Source organism: Urocitellus parryii, chromosome 4 (assembly GCF_045843805.1).
Source record: "Urocitellus parryii isolate mUroPar1 chromosome 4, mUroPar1.hap1, whole genome shotgun sequence".
Classification (NCBI taxonomy): Eukaryota; Metazoa; Chordata; class Mammalia; order Rodentia; family Sciuridae; genus Urocitellus; species Urocitellus parryii.
Window position 1 is genome coordinate 15,374,565 of NC_135534.1, and position 16,611 is coordinate 15,391,175.

Genomic DNA, 16,611 nt, shown 5'->3' on the forward strand with positions numbered 1-16,611 from the left:
AATAGGAGTTTCTTCTATCCAGATGCTACATGAGTAGCCTTTCACTACTACCCTCAAATACTATGCAAGCAATTCCTTTGAAATAGATATTATTTCCTCTATGAATTCTCTCAATGTCATTACCATTACACTACAGTATCTATATCCATCATGAAATGTTACTGCCAGGGGTATTGAAGCCAATCATTCTGGGCTCCACTTTGAAGTTTTACAGTGACTAGATCAGAGTCTTAAATTATAGTTAATTCAGGGGTTGGGTTTGTGACTCAGTGGTAGACTTGTCTTACACATGTGAAGCACTGGGTTCAATCCTCAGCACCATATAAAAATAAATAAATAAACAAAGATTTTGTGTCCATCTACAACTAAAAAAATATATATATTATAGTTAATTCAGGCACAATAGGCTAAGGCAGGGAGATCACAAGTTCAAGGCCAGCCTGGGAAACTTAGCAAGACTCTATCTCAAAATATAAAGGGCTGAGGATGTGGCTTAGTGGTAGAATACCCCTGATAAAACATCACAAAAAAAAAAAAAAAAAAAAGAAGTTACAGTTAACTGACCACATACATCCAAATAACCTGGGTATCTTACCAAGATTTCAGATTCCCAAGTCCCATCTATTGAATCAATTTCTGAAATGGAACATGGGAATCCGATGTGCTGCTGGGGATCAGACAGAGGGCCTTGTGCATACTAAGGCAAACACTCTTAACACTGAGCTATACCCAGCCCCTGGAATCTGCATTTTCAATAAACAGCCCTCGTGATTCTTATGTACTTGCTCAGGTATAAAAGCTAGGACCAGTTATCTGTAACTCAATGAAAGTACCAAGAACCTTTACAAAATGAGAAAGAATGATAAAAAGACTGGTCTTAAGTTCTTCCCAGGTTAGATGTTTATAGCTCACAGCAAAATATTTTAATTTAGCAAGAAAGAACACATGACCAAGGGAGTTCACCACTTTGAACTGTCAGAAAGTATGCCACAGTAATACTCATTAGAGGTAGCTATCTCACAAACATCTTAAAAAAAACAAACAAACAGAAAGTGTTAACCATAATTGTTAACCACTTCTAGAACAATTCTTAGGCTTTAAAGGATCTGAAAATACGCTGGCAAATCTCAACAAAATCCAAAGGTTCCTAAAGTTGGCTTAAGAGATACCAAGAGGCTTCAGAAGCATTACTATCAAGAAACTTAGAATTTATAGGGCTTTCAGATCATTCTATTAACAACCCATTTTAGATAAGGGCTTTTAAAAAAAATAGATATTCTCTAATCTGAATTTAACCTCTACAATGTTTAGCATAGTATTTACTGAATGAAATAAAACAAATGGACCAATCCCAGAGTAAGGTTTGTATTGAGTTCAGTGCTGGTGAATAATAAAGAATGAATCAGGGAAATACGGCTATTGACCAGTAGCCAGGTTTTTCTACATAGATAAAAAAAAACTTCTTTGGAAAGCAAATTCTAATAGCATTTTGGCTTCGTGCTTTGCTTTATCCTTCAAGTCAAAATTAGAGTTGTCAGACAACCATCTAGACTTAATAGATACACTACAGTGCTGAGATTTCCTGGTCTCACTAGCCCAACAGTTTTTACACCCAACAAAATGAGACAGGACCATCTCAGGAGCCAGCTATATAATTTTAATCTAAAAATTTGGGCATACAGAAAGCATTTTACATAAATTCTCTTGATATTTTTAAGTTATATGACAGGACATAAAGTCTTCAGAAAAATAAAGTCTCTTCCTATAGATCTTAATCCTTGTCATCTGCATGCAGTTAATTAAAAATCCCTGGTAATCCAACAAGTATCTGCTACCCCAAACAACATTATTTGGTAGGACACCTGACTTTGGGTAGGATGTTATGTTAAACAACTAGCCCAGTCTGCTACATACAGCCTGAGAAGCAAAATAATGGCCCAGTGATCAGTACTTACATACATGCGCCTTTTAAATCTATATTTTCATATTTACTAGGATGGTAGTTGGGGTTGCTAGCTTCTAATCTACTCAAAATGATATGTTCAAGAGGGCCATGTACTGCAGGTGGCTTTATTCAATGTTAGTTTTGTTAAATAACGCGCGAGAATCCCAGTGACCAAGGAAGCTGTTAACTCTTTATACTTCAGCTTCCTAAATCAGCAATATGCTCCCCATGCTCTACTTCAGCCACATTGAATTTTTAAGAATCTTTAAAGGGAAAAAAAAAATTGTTTCACATATAATTAAAAAGAATGTTCTTGGTAAGAGTTGGAACTAAGCTCAAAATAAATTCATCTTGGTATAACCTCCTTCTGGTTGCTCTGTAAAGAAAAAGAACACTGATACTTAAGAAAATAGCCAAGATGAAAAGGAGGGAAGAAATGCAGCTCGAAGTGAAGAAATGACACAGACCTCCCACATACACACTTTAAAAACTTTATTCATATAAAAAATTCATTTGTTTTTAAAAGCATTAACAAGAGAGAAAGAAAAAGAAAAAGGTATGGAGCAGAAGACATTTGCCCCTTAGTAGTTTCGGTGGGAAGGTGGGATTTTTGGTTGTCTGGAATTGAATTTTTAGTGTTTTTATAAATGAAAGAGAAAAAAATATATAGTTAAAAGGTCCCCAAAAGCCCATGGCTATTCTATTACCCACACCCCACCGAGAAAAAAGAGCACCAGGAAGAGCAGAGGAGGACAAGAGAAACCAAGAGTGGAGCCAGGTCTGGATGGGGAAATTCCCCTGTGCAGTGTGCTCTGAGGGTCACAGAGAGCAAAAGGCTCCTTTTTTTTCAGAAAAGGTGGATGAGAGTGGGAAGAAATGGGAGGAAGGTAAATAAGGAATTTTAATGCACAGGGAAAGGGGTTGGTGGGTTGTGCACTTTTCTCCTACCCCATAGCCTCAATATATAAGGGAAGGGGAAGAGAGGGAATAAGAATTCCAGTTGCATTGAACAGAGTTTTTAGATTAAGGAAAGTAGAAAGCAAATAAGGAAAAGGGTTAAAAAAAAAAAAAAATCAACCCACGTAGCAGCTGATTTCTTTAGCCCAACCTGCTAATATACACTAAAAGTGAGAGGGGCATATTGCAGGGAAGGGAGAAACCTTGTTTTCACTATAATCCCTTCAGAGATTATGGTATATCCTGGACAACTAAGGAGTAAGAGTCACACCACTCACCCCTACCAATCTTACTTTGAGATCCATCAAGATGAGATTTTTACAAAATCCCAATTACATGCTATTGAGCAAAAACCTGCTGTGGCTAAAATCAGAGGCTATGCCAATCCCCAGAATCTTGAGACTCTCTAGGTCACCTCTCCTCTTCTTTCTGCTATTGAGGGCTAATAGTGGGTAAGAAAGCAACAAAATAGAACTTGCAAAATCATGAGAAATGAGACTGCAGAGGCAAAGAAAGGCACATGAAAGGGAGGGAGGAGATTTACCCCAGGCCAAAGGCACAAAGAAGAGGCAAAGCCAGGGGCAATCCCCACCTTATAAGGGTAAAGGGGACAGGAGTTATGTACATCAAGTCCTACAGTTGGCCAACCAATCCAGATAGGAGGCAGAGGAGGACAGGCCTATAGGGTAGGAATAGGAGAAATGGGGTAAGGGTTGGGGGAAGCCAGATTTGAAGCTTCCTGCCAGTTTCAGACTAACCACTTCATGTACATTCCTTCTAGCTCCTCCTAGAGGTTCCTCTTCTTTTCATAAGACATCTTTCTGCTCCTTCTCAATCAGAAAGTCTTCCTTGACATTCTCCTCTTTATACAGCTTCTTGCAAATGGCCAGGACAAGTCAGCAGACTTATCACAGGGTGGGAGAGGAGGTTAAAGACAGCCTCAATAAGGGGCAGCAGCAGCCCAGGGTTGGCATGAGGCTTACAGAAGAGATGGGGTCAGTAGGTCCTTGATGGCCCCTACCTCAGAGGTGAGGAGAGAAGGATTCTCAATCCCAGTTTTAGAAGGCCTTCACTTAATCGAGGGCCCCTGCCAAGTGGAATGTACCACTGCTGCCAGCCTTCTTTGCTTCATAAATAGCCACTGGAATAAGAGAAGAGCTCGTGCTTCCCATTCTCCAAAAGAAAATTAAAAAGTCCCTTGCCCACCAGGAAAAATAATCTTGATTAAGAATCATCAGTATAGCAGGTTGCTGGACATTGCATATACAGAATGTTAACTTCCAATTCTTCCCATGGCTTCCAGTGAAGATTCCCACTCTCTCCCTCCCTACATACAAGGCCAAGAGTTCCAGGGACAGCTGGCAAAAAGAGCTAATCTGCAGCATTCTCAAGATATGCAAATAACTGAGTCAGGTTTCTTGGGAGAAACAGGAGGGATTGAGGGGGTGGGGTGAGACAATTAAATTTCACTGGAAGAAGTTGAGTTGATGGAATGAAGGCAGCTGCTTTGGGCTACAAGGGCAGGAGGCAGCCTGGCAGTTGGCACAATAGTCCAGCGAAGAGAGGGAAAAATCATCAGTCCATTTCACCACCAAAAAATAAAAGTACATATATTATAAGCCCAGGTGGAGTAGAGATAGTGGTGCTAAATCTTCTGCTGTGGGGAAAAAAAAGAAAAAGATGTTAATAGGGTTGGAAATAAGAAAACCTGAAAAAAGACAATCGAGCAAGTCTGGAAGAAGGAAAGCAGCACATAATGGAGAATCAGATCACCATCTGCACATCCCAGGCTCTTAGGAGGTAATAATCACAAAAGCAGAAGTCCCCAGGCACCACATAGCTGAGACCAGAGTCTCTGCCTGATCACATCAGCAAGATTGGCAAACTGCTGGCACACAGGAACCTCCTTCCTCAAGGACAATCTTGGAGGACATACCATGGTGGGGTAAGACACTTGGTCCCCCTTATCATCCAAAACCAACTCATCCAACTCTTCCTCCAGAGATTCCTGCCCCTCGTCCTGCTGTGAACACATGCAATTTGTTAGTATGAGAGTAAAGACAAAAACCTCATGAAGAGTGTGCCAGACCTAAAGAATATTCCTAAATGTGTAAATTCAAACAAACAAGGTAATAGTAAAAGAAGGACAAAACATTCATAACAGGCAGGTACAGAAAGGGTGATGTGTGAGGACAGATCAGTTAGTATTAGTAGTCATCAGTACCACCTTTACAGACTTTCTTCCCCAAACTCAACCAATGCAGAACAATGGCCCAAGGAATCCCAAGATGACTCAAAACCCTATTTTTTCCTTGAAACTCCTACCCAAAAAAGATGCTAACTTTCTTTGGACTTTTTTTTTTTCTATTACATGAAATATTCAAGCTTCAAAACAGAATTAGCCTTAGACAGACAACAGTAAACAGAGGATTTACCATCAAGGGTGTTCCCTTCAATGGCTCCATATCTCCCAGATCCCCAGATCGATCCAGTGTTCTGTTGTGGTCCCCTCTCTCATTCAGTGTGGAATAGTTGTTATCTAGTGAAAAAAGTACACAGAAATGTGATATTCACCTCTAGATATGCAATATATATCAAATAGGAAAGTGTGATTTAGACAGCCCTATTAGGAAATGTCCTGTGCCAAATGATTCTGAAACGCGTTAAACTCTGATGGTCCTGGACTTAAAAGGAACTTGAATATAATGGGGAAGATAATATATATATGAAATACCCTGAGTATGACAAATGATAATAAGGCTAAACTAAAGAAATCTGTCTAGACAAGAGTACTGAGATTAAGAGGAAAAAGAGTGATATATACTGTAATAGAAAAGACCTGACAGACAAGAGAACAGAGCTTAAGTTAAGTCTTTGAGGATGAAGAGAATTTAGAAAAGCAAATGGGAAGGGCAATCCTGAATTAGGTATGACATCAGCAAAATATGGAAGAAAAAAAAGAATGAAAAGATAGAGCAGCAAAGTAGACCAGGTAGGTTGGAAGAGAGAGTGCATGGAGAGAAGACAGTGACCTCAGAGACTGGAGTCTGACTAAGTCAAGGGATACAAACTTGATTCTGTAGTAACCAGGGAACATATGAAGATTTTCTGAAAACTTCTGAGTAAGTAGAATGTGGAAAAAGTAGATGGATAAAGTTTTACTAAATGCCCTCATATCCTTCCAAATGGAAACAGAAAACAATCAGCCAATGTTTTTATAGGATGATAAATGGTGAGTGTGTAAGAAAACACTACAAAGCTGGACATCTCTCCTCATCCCAGTGAAATACTCCACAACCTTAGGCAGGAATTAACCACCTACCTAGTAATTTTGTGTTTGATCCCATATTGCTCATTTGAATTTCTTCCCGATCAGGTTTCTTATCTACATGGAGTCAGAAAGTTATCCAGGTCAAAAACCAACTCTTCAAAATCTACATATATCATAAATTACTCTCTTGGTCTATCCTTCTTCCTTTCCAACAGACTTTAAATATAAGACACAATTCAATCTAAGCTAGCAGTTTTTTTAAATAACTCAGTCTCAAGGTATCTCTTTTGTAGTCTTAAAAAAAAATTGAGTCCTAAAACATTATGAAGATCCAAAGAATTTTCATTGGTGTGGGTTATATATATGAATATTTATGGTACTGAGAATTTTTTAAATGTCTATTTCATTTTAAAAATGAGATACTACGTGTGTCTTCCCCCCTGCCCCCAAGTACTGGGGACCATACCCAGGGACTAACACATGCTAGGCAAATGCTCTGCCACTGAGCTTTGCCTCTAGTCCTTTTTTATTTTAAAAGGGTATCTCTAAATTACATAAGCTGTCCTTGAAATTGGGAACCTCCTGCTTCAGTCTCCAGAGAGGCTGGGATTATAGAAATGCACTACTATACCCACCTACAAATATTTTTAAAATATTTTAAAATTACTTTTATGTGTATCTCTTCAAAGTTTGGCTTAATAAAAGGGAACTGGATTCTCATATCTTTTTCTACATTCAATCTGTTATGTAGTTACTCTGGTTAAGGTTTATTGAAGAAAATCTAGCCTCACAAAGATAAGAAGTCAAGAAAGGAAGGAAAACTTTAATAGTCTTTTTAGATAACTATGAACATTTTTCCTTGATAGTGTATGAATATTCAGTAAGTAATAGTTTCTTAAAGTAATGTGGAATATGAAATCAAACTAACAATCCCTTTATATTCTATTAAACTAAAATTATTGGCCTGTCATGTACTTGGAATGTATCAATTACCTATGCATGATTTTAAAGCATCATGGAGCCAGTTCCTTGCAAAATACAAGTTCACAGACCTTCATAAATGTTCCAAATATTAATACTATTTATACATCTATATCTCTCTATCTGGATAGACAGACTGACAGGCACATTCCTTAATATCACCAAAGATTTTAGTAGAAAAGTATTGGGAAATTACCAGGCTCACAGAGACCAATTCATGTTTTTCAGAGTTATAATCTTCAAAGTTCAGGTATCAAATACTGTCAGTTAAGTGACAAGCTCACTGCATTCCATTTTAAAGAAATGTGTGCCAAATACCTATGTCTAATTACAATTTGTTGGCCAATTATTTCAAGTAAAATGGTGTTCCATAAAAAAGTGGCTAGTCCAACTAGTAACTCCAACAACAGTACAACTGCTTTGCCTCAAGACAAATGTCTTTTTTTGTGTTTGCAGGGATTGAATGTCATTCTTTGCAGCCGAAATGCTTTGTATATACACTATTTCATCAGCACAGAATATTTAAAAGATGTGTATTCAAGGGTAGAAACATACCATTATTTTTTATAGCTCCACTAAGTACATTCTTTTGTAAAGATGGCCTTTCCCCCTCAGCCTTTCCTTCTTCTATGAAAGTGGTCACTTTCATAGAAGACATTATGTATATTCAAATAGGAAATCTTGTATTTCCCCTCTTGATCCCTTGCACCACCTGGGTTTCTAACCCAGGGTTGCTCCACACTGAGCTTCATTGCAGCCCTTTTTAATCTTTTTAAGGCAAGGTCTAAGTTGCCAAAGCTGGTCTCAAACTTGGAATGCTCCTGCCTCAGCCTCCCAAGTACCTGAGATCCCAGGCATGTGCCACTAAATCAGCTTTTCCCTCTTGATTCTTTAGTTGAAAAGCCATTAACAACAATATATGACTAAAGCCATGTACTATGGTTTACTACAAAGCAAAATGGTATTTCAATATCACAACCAAAATATCCTAAGGGGTATACTAAGAGCATAAAGATTACTGACATTTTTATTTATTCATTCAGATGGTTCTTTTTTTAAAATGTAAGAATGTGGTAATGGGGTCTACAACTCATTCAGTGTGATATCACTGCCCTAAGCCACCAACAATATGCACCACTGCTTCTATTCCATCAAAGCAAATGTTCAACAGCCTCCAGACTTTCAGAGAACAATTCAAGAACCACTCATGGAGGCTAAAGCCAAGAGTCATTAAGATAATAAGGGTAAAACAAAATATATAATTCATCTCTTCAGAAGAACGTGTTTGTTCACATGGCAAAAGGTTTTAAAAAGTTATAACCCAAAATAATAGTTGCTATCTCTGGGTAGTAGAAATAACTGATTTTCTATTATTTTTCTGGACATCTGTATTTTATAACTTTTCAACAGTAAACATGCATTACTTGACATTATATAGAAATTTAAAGGGAAATAAAATAAAAACCTAGGGTTCATTTTCCAGTGATTTTAAGTTCACAAGCAAATAGAAGAAATCACACTCAGGCAAATTTCATTTCTAAATTTCATTTCTAAATTCATTTCTAAATTTCATTTCTAAATTTCATTTCTAAAGCTCAGATCTGCCAGCTTGTGCTTTAGCAATTCTGGAGCAAAGCATTATCCCCCTCCCACAAAAGACTAACTCATTCAGAAATAAATAAGTGGCTAAAAGAAGATGAGTTTACTCTGTGGGTACTATACCTGATTTTTGGTTCCGGTCAATGAGAGGGAGAGTGCTATCATCATATGAATGACTACTCTGGCTTCTAGAAGCATTGTTTAGATTCACCTGGAGGCAAACAAAATGCCAAGTCATAGAACAGAAAGTCTTTATTCTCCAGCCTGTCTCCACCCCACAAAGCAATCTGCCCCGCCCTACCTCCTCCAGAGGCTCTCCTTAAACATGGTTTCCTTCCCCAGCTTTCCATACCCCACCCCACACCCATAGGCCCCAGCCCCTAAGGCACATTTTATCCCACAAAAGATTTAATCCTCTACATTCCTACTTCCAACTCTTAAGAAAAGGTAATGCTTAAGGATTGAATAAATACTCAACATAGTGAAACAATAGGCTTCTATTTGTGTTCCTGAACAGGAAATTTTAAAAGTTCCAAATACTCATACTATCAGAAGGAAACAGTCTCAGAAAATGGTAAACTTGCTCAAAGGGTCAGGGGAGATTTGGAGAAGTCGCCAAGGTCATCATCACCCTTCATCACCACCAGCACTTACTTACTTACTGTTATGACACTGAGGGAGACCAGAGCTATTTCAGCAGCAAATGAGTTATAAGTACCATTCTTGAGAAGTAAAGCAAATAAGGTCTACTAATTAGAGACTTGGGTCAAAAATAGACTTAGTGTGATGATGAAATAGAAGAAAAAAAAAAAAAAAACATTTTGGTCTTGAGAGTTACTATACCTGGAAGTCTGATTTCTTCCATCCTTCTTTTTCCAGGGGCTTCCTCAGTTCCTTATATCCCCAGATTGTCTGTAATACAAGTGCTGCTGCTCGAACTTCTTTTTCTGAGCGATTCCTTAAAGTAACACCATATTAAATTTGGATGTAAGACCAGGAAAGAAGCTTAGGACATATATTTTCTGGTAACAACGTAAGAATATAAATGCCAAAAAGGGTGAAATCAAATTTTCCAAAACCTATATTCTGTCCCAAAGAGTAAAATACAATATTGTCTGACATAAGTGTCTATTATCAATTTATGGATTTAAGACAGAAAAAGAATAATGTCTTTTCACGTTTCACATGTAAGGAAGAGGAATAATCTCAGAAAGCAAGAGGAGGACTAGGAATGTGGTTCAGTGAAAAGAATGTCTGACTGGCATGTACAAGACCCAGGGTTCAATCCCTAGCACTGCAAAAAAAAAAGAAAAGCTCCTTCCTAGCAAACTCCCTTTCATACTTAAATTCTTCTAGCTGTGGTTTTAAGTGTAAGCTTACCCTGATTTGTTGATCAACACTAGCTTCTCAATACCCTGCGTCTCTCGAAGCTTTTTGGCAGCCTCTAAGTTTTCAGCAATAACTTCATTGATGGTGTTCAAAAGAGAGACCACAGTGTCCTCAGAAAAATTCCAAGAGGAGCTCTGTTGCCCTCCAGGCAGATTTTTTACCAAGTTAGGAATAGCATGTTTACCTAAAACAGCAGAAGGAAAAAAAGCAGGGAGAAAAGGCAGAGTTAGGCCATAAGGAGCCTTATACTACATTTTATATTGATCAGATCAAGTGGAGATACTGACCATATGAATTTGATTCACTATCCTATAGGATTATCATATCAAAAGGGCAAAGAACATGAAATAACATGAACTCATTGTCCTTCTTTCTCTCATTCTTCAATCACATTAAAACAATGTGAATATTGTACATCAAATATGTTACCCAGTCCTTTCAGATACTCTAATGAAAATAGAATGTCAATACTGTAGTAACTTAACAGAAATGAAGGCATGATGAATTTAAAAGCTCAACAACTCAACAACCTAGGCTCTGCCACTAACTGGCTATATTAACTCTGAGAAAATTACTTAACTTCTATACCCTTAGTTTCCTTATCCTATTTAAAAAAAAAAAAAAACAGACCTCTATAAAGTGATGGGGATTAAATGAAAACACAGAAGTATTTAATAATGCCTAGTGACAATGGAGGTGCTCAATAAACAACAGCTATTAACATTCTATTTGTGAAGAGTCATCACTTCTTATCTAAGAACCATTAGACCATGTCCCCTCACCCGCCCTAAAATTTATAGACTATTGAGGGCTAGAATCTTTTCCTTAGATGATTTCAATAGATACATTACTAGCACCTATAGGCACTGTGCTAGATGCTGAGGCAACAGCTGGCATTCAACTCCTTACCGATTAACTCCTTATTGCGTGCATCCACAGCCAGATTTCTTAATGCTCCAGATGCAGCTTTCACCACCCGCTCATGTTCATTGGTCAGGAGGTCAGCTATGGCAGAGAGAGCCTTCTCTTGACGCAGAGCAGAGCGGATGTATCGACCATACTAGGCAGCACATGGAAGACAACAGATTATAAATAACAAACTAGCTATATAAATCTTCCCATTTCCAAATCCATTTTGTAAAACATACTCACCGTCCAGCGCCCAGCACACAAGTTCTGGATGGCTCCAGCAGAGGCTTCTAGGATAGCAGGAGTTTTACTCTCCTTAAGGAGTGAGATATATATCCGAACCACCTCTGGCTGAAATAAGAGCTCATAGCCTGTACAAGAAAGAGCAAGAAGGCAGAGGATACTAATCAATACCTACAAACCAGGCTCTGGTGGCAGGAATCCAGCCTTAGTACTCTAGGTAGATGTATTTACCATTACGCTCCCTGAATTCCCTTACTAGTCAACAGCCAACTTAGAGACTTGATTCTTTTCTTTACCCCCTCTTTGGGTACCAAGATTTGATTCTTAAGAGTAATTAGTCATGGTAAGAAGCAAAAGATATATCAACTCATCATGTTCAACTCCTTTCTCTCCTTACTCCTTGACTCTTCTCCCCCACAGCTTACTTTGGCCTTGGTTCTACCATGAGCTCTCAGAAAACTCATTTAGTTCATTGATAGCAATCAAGGTTTAAGATTTCTCATCTCAAATGAATTATTTCTAATTTAACCCAGTTATTTTTATATCCATGGAGAGCTGTAAACCTTATAGTCATCAATACAATGAGTCCAAAGATGCAAACTATGATAAACAGGAATCTTCTAAGAATAAAGTTTAAGCCTCCAAAACTGTAGTGACCACTTAGGGTAGCTAAGTTTCTGCTATAGCCTACCATCAGAACTTTATCCTATCCTTGAATAACCTGAAGCACTGTCTTAACAAAACAGGCCTTTGTGAATTACTTCTACAATACTATAGATTTTACCAAGATTTTCACTGTCACTTCAAATCCCCAAGTCAGAGAAGAGAGAACCGTACATATGTTGCATAAAGTCTACTATTAGGTTACCAAATACCCTATCTGTGGGCTATGATGATGAGATCTTTGGAGACTGAGAAGAAAAAAAATAACTTACCTCGAGCAGGACTTGTTCTTTTAGGGAAGTCCACTGTATCATTTGCTGGATCCTCTGTGGGTTTTTTCCCTGTAGAAATAGGAAAAGGGTATGGGGCAGGGAGAGAATAGGGGTAAAGAATTTTAAAAAGGAAAATTTCATCTGGCACATTTTTCATTCTTCAGTCAGAATCTTTGGATCAGAGATGCATCAAAAGTAGCAAAAGAAGGGAAGCCCGCCCAACTTGTCCCAGCAGGGTGCTATGCAGAAACAAGGACAGAAAACAGGCAGCAGATAGATAAAACAAGGATAACCACTCTTGTCACTATTGACCTGAGTTTTGATAAAAAGGACTGCTGCCCAGAAACAGCATGCCAGGATCCACGTGCTCAGAAGAGCTGAACTTGTTTCAATGGCTTTCCTCAACTCAATTTTCCTACATGCATCCACAGGGAAGGGTTAGGCAAGGAAATACTAGGGAAGCTAAAACCAAAACATGCAAATTAGAAGTTGTCAAGCTCCTTAAAAGATTCAACTCACCTCTGGAGAACCATTCATCTTCCAATGCGTCACCCAAGGTGTAAAGCAGAGGAGAGATAAAGGAAGAAAATGCAGGAGAAAGATGTCAACAAAAGCATGGTCAAATAAGCAAGAAAGCACAGAGAAGTAAAGAAAAACACAGGAAAAAGAAAGGAGGAATGGGAAAGAAGTCCCCAGATTAGTTGAGTTCTCAGTGCCTCAGTCATTCACAGCAATACCACCACCACCACCACCACCATCACTACCTCCACCACCACCACAATAAAAGCACACAGCTCAGGGAAAGCAGCGGCAGAGCAACAAGACAGTCTTGACCAGACAGATTCCCAGACTCTTTGCAAATATTCTGTACCTAAAGTTAAGTGTTCCTTCCTCTTCCTGTCCCACATTAAAGAGCAAAGAATGAGGAACTAAGACTCACCTTTGCCCTTCTTGGCCCCAAAGCAACTGGCAGCATGTGGCCCAGTATTGTTGGCAACACTGGGAGGTGCCTCTTGATAACGCTCTGCCTGTGGGATCTCCCGGTGAACCTGATAGGATAAGTTCCGAAGGAGGCACACGCAGTTTTCCACAAGCTTAGGGACACAAGATTTAATGAGAGAAGTAAATAACTATGGTGATTTTGCAGCAAGTTCCCATGATTGAGGTATTAAAATATCAACCCTCAAAATATAATACAATCCATCATTTCTCAGTATTCCAGTCTTCTCAAACTCCTTGAATTTAGTGGCTTTAGCCAACCCCAAAACTGGATCACTGACTTTCCTACTTGGAAAAATGAATAATCTTAAAAGACCACTAGGCAACTTTCATATACATGTGAGGGAAAAAAAAATTCCTAAGTTGAACACTACTTCTTTAGGAAGAAGGTGCTGGGATAGGCATTTTATGTAATGGAAAGCAGGAGTGGGTAGGTTTGCACTACAAGTACTTTGTAGATGCAATGAATGGAATTAATTTACCTTGCTATCTGAATCCTTCTGCCCAATCTCAGCCTGAACAATGAAAATAAGGGCATCAACTAAGCCATCACATTCCCGAAGCTTCCGACGAGCTTCACTTCTCTCTGAGCTTACATTCCTGAAGGGAAACCAGAAAATACTTTAAATGACTCAAATTCAGAAATCCCCCCATTGACTATCCCACAACATCTATAAGCTTCCTCAATACCCTTTTTACTCACTATAGGAAGTAGTGAATATCTATTATAAGCAAGGCATAGCAGTTAAGAGAAAGTTCATTGACAGTCTCTGCTTTCTGAACCTTTATCACCATGTGGGGTATGGGTTAATAATTCAAGATAGAATAGATACTTCTTGAATGGAAGTACAAATATACCACAGAGCAGAGTGTCTGATTTGAAATATAGAAAACTAAGAGATACAGACACACAAAGCCCAGAACTAGATGATTACCTACACATTGTAGGTTCTGAATAAGTGTTTACCAGGTTAGATGAACAGAGTCAAAGAGGCATAAAAGAGATGTTTAAGGGAAAACAAACAAACCAACAGCAGGTATATGTGGAATATAAGTGAGTAGCAATAAAGGTAAACAGTTGGAGTTGCAGTATACAATAAAAAGATAGTAGAGGCTGAATAGCAGGTGAAAGAATTTTAACTTTTGCCAAGCAGGTGGTGCACATCTGTAATTCCAGTTACCCAGGAGACTGAGGCACAAGGATCACAAACTCGAGACCAGCCTCAGCAACTTAGTGAGACTCTGTCTCAAAATAAAATAGGCTGGGAATGTAGCTAAGTGGTAGAGCACCCCAGGGTTCAAACTCTAGTTTAAAAAAAAAAAAAAAAAATCTTAACTTTTCTTTTTAAAGAAATTATATCAATCCTCAAAAATTCAATTTTATATTCTCAAAGCCCCTACTATTACCTAAGGCAGCCAGCTGTGTTGGTGAGCACCGACTCCCACTCAATATGGCGTGGCTTACAATCTTCATTAGGTTCCCTCTCCCAACCAGAATGAGGAATGATCACTTCATCTGTCAAGGCGTGCAGTGCATGGTCCACAATCTCCATTTTGATTGAGTCATGGGATGAGAGATTCCACAGGGTTCCTGGCAGAGACAATTCATAAGATAGCTCTCCAACACCCATGATCATATGTTTGAAGAATGTCAAGAGAATACCCTATTGCTCGACTTCTTGGTCTTCCTTAATGATCAAATATCTTGCATTGATATTCAAGCTTTTGTGTGTAACCCGTGGTAAGAAATAAATTTTTATTTTACAAACATACGGATCATGAAGTAAAGTTCCATAAAAATAGTACTGGCTATAACTAATGCTCACCGATCCACCTATACTGACCTCTTCTACCTCGACTCCTCTGTCATTTGGGGTCACATAATTCTTAGTTGTAGGAAGCTGTCCTGTCTACTGCTGGATGTTTACCACTCCTGGCCTTTACTCACTGGATGCCAATAGCACTCTCTACCCACACTGCAGTTAAAACAAGCAAAAATGTCTCCAACATTGCAAATGTCTTCAGAGAAGAGAGGGGAGAATTTCCTCCAACTAAGAACCAATGGTCTATACATTCTCCTTTTATTTATTTATTTATTTATTTTTGGATATGCAGGATTGAACCCAGGGGCACTCAACTACTAAGCAACATCCCCAGCCCTTTTTATTATAAGACAAGGTCTCACTAAACTGCTTAGGGACTCACTAAGTTGCTCAGGTTGGTCTTGAACTTGCAATCCTTCTGCCTCAGCCTCCTGAGTCACTGGAAATAGAGGCATGCATCACCACACTAGGCATTTTTTTTTCTTTTCTTTTGCTTGGAATGGTGATTGTGACCCACAAACTTGTGTTCAATTCAGACTATCAGATCACAGCTCAGAATCTGAAAAACCACTGTTCTAAATAAAGCAAGGATCACAGCTCAAATGTCTAGATGGGCCTAGCATGTGAGTCAAGACAGGCATACACTTAAATTACACAATTGGGGATAACTGGCAACTGACATTGAGCTTCCATGTTTGGAAGACAATCTTCTTTGTGACCGTAGTTGATTAGAGATAATCTATAATCAAAAGTTAAAGGACTGGAAACCCCTCTAACTCTCAACTTCTCTAGGGGTAAGAGTCACCCAAACTTAGCACTTCCTGGGGCCTAGAACTTACCAGTAATGACTTCAGTAAGATCCATATCACGAGCCTTTCGGAGCAATCGCACAAGGGCAGGAACACCATCACAATTTTTTATGGCAATCTTGTTATCTTGGTCACGTCCAAAAGAGATATTCTTGAGAGCTCCACATGCTCCAAGGTGCACTTCCTTTTTGGGGTGGTCTAATAATCCCACCAGCACTGGGATGCCCTTCAGCTTCCGCACATCAGTCTTCACCTTGTCATTGCGGTAGCATAAGTGTTGCAAGTATGCAGCTGCATTAGACTTGACAGCATCCAAGCGGAATCCCAGCATGGCGATAACCTCTGGCAGCTCAGGCTGTCTCCAATTGGGAGGTGGGGGGCCTCCCTTGCGAAGGCTATCCAAGCTTGCTAAACTTCCCCGCTCATGCTGGGCCAAAGGAGCCCAATAGTACTGATCTGCTGGTACCTCCTCGCCAATCATGTCTTCATAACTCCTGCAGATTTTTGGAAAAACCAACAGAAAAGAGAAATACATCAAGTAGTTAAGCCTAGCTTACTGGACACTCCTATAACCCCCCAACATTAAGGCAGGATTATCCCCCGCACTGATACACAGATCATATATCTCCTCTGCATTAATAATATGCTAATCAATTTTAATAATTTCAAAGGTACCTTCAATTAAATTAGAGCTACCCTTTTTTCATCAAGTTTGCTGGCTCAGAAAGTAATATTTGGAGAAGTTAATCAC

General features: G+C 38.9%; 1 protein-coding gene across 12 annotated transcripts in view; it reads right to left on the reverse strand.

The window, feature by feature from the left end:
* Nucleotides 1-2,222: 2,222 nt before the first annotated feature.
* Nucleotides 2,223-16,611, reverse strand: part of Ctnnd1 (catenin delta 1) — a 50,690-nt gene continuing 36,301 nt past the window's right edge. For 8 of the 12 annotated variants that reach the window (XM_026406490.2, XM_026406484.2, XM_026406480.2 and 5 more), the window contains 14 exons: nt 15,891-16,354; nt 14,636-14,819; nt 13,711-13,828; nt 13,170-13,323; nt 12,749-12,766; nt 12,230-12,298; nt 11,295-11,422; nt 11,052-11,202; nt 10,134-10,326; nt 9,597-9,711; nt 8,877-8,964; nt 6,225-6,287; nt 5,338-5,441; nt 2,223-4,559 (listed from right to left, as the gene is read on the reverse strand). In XM_026406490.2, coding sequence (XP_026262275.1) covers nt 4,548-4,559; nt 5,338-5,441; nt 6,225-6,287; nt 8,877-8,964; nt 9,597-9,711; nt 10,134-10,326; nt 11,052-11,202; nt 11,295-11,422; nt 12,230-12,298; nt 12,749-12,766; nt 13,170-13,323; nt 13,711-13,828; nt 14,636-14,819; nt 15,891-16,354 — 1,861 coding nt within the window. In that variant the 3' untranslated portion in view covers nt 2,223-4,547. Of the gene's footprint in view, nt 4,560-4,587; nt 4,926-5,337; nt 5,442-6,224; nt 6,288-8,876; nt 8,965-9,596; nt 9,712-10,133; nt 10,327-11,051; nt 11,203-11,294; nt 11,423-12,229; nt 12,299-12,748; nt 12,767-13,169; nt 13,324-13,710; nt 13,829-14,635; nt 14,820-15,890; nt 16,355-16,611 lie in introns of those variants that run through there. The other 4 variants (XM_026406491.2, XM_077798069.1, XM_026406487.2 and 1 more) reach the window with 4 other exon arrangements.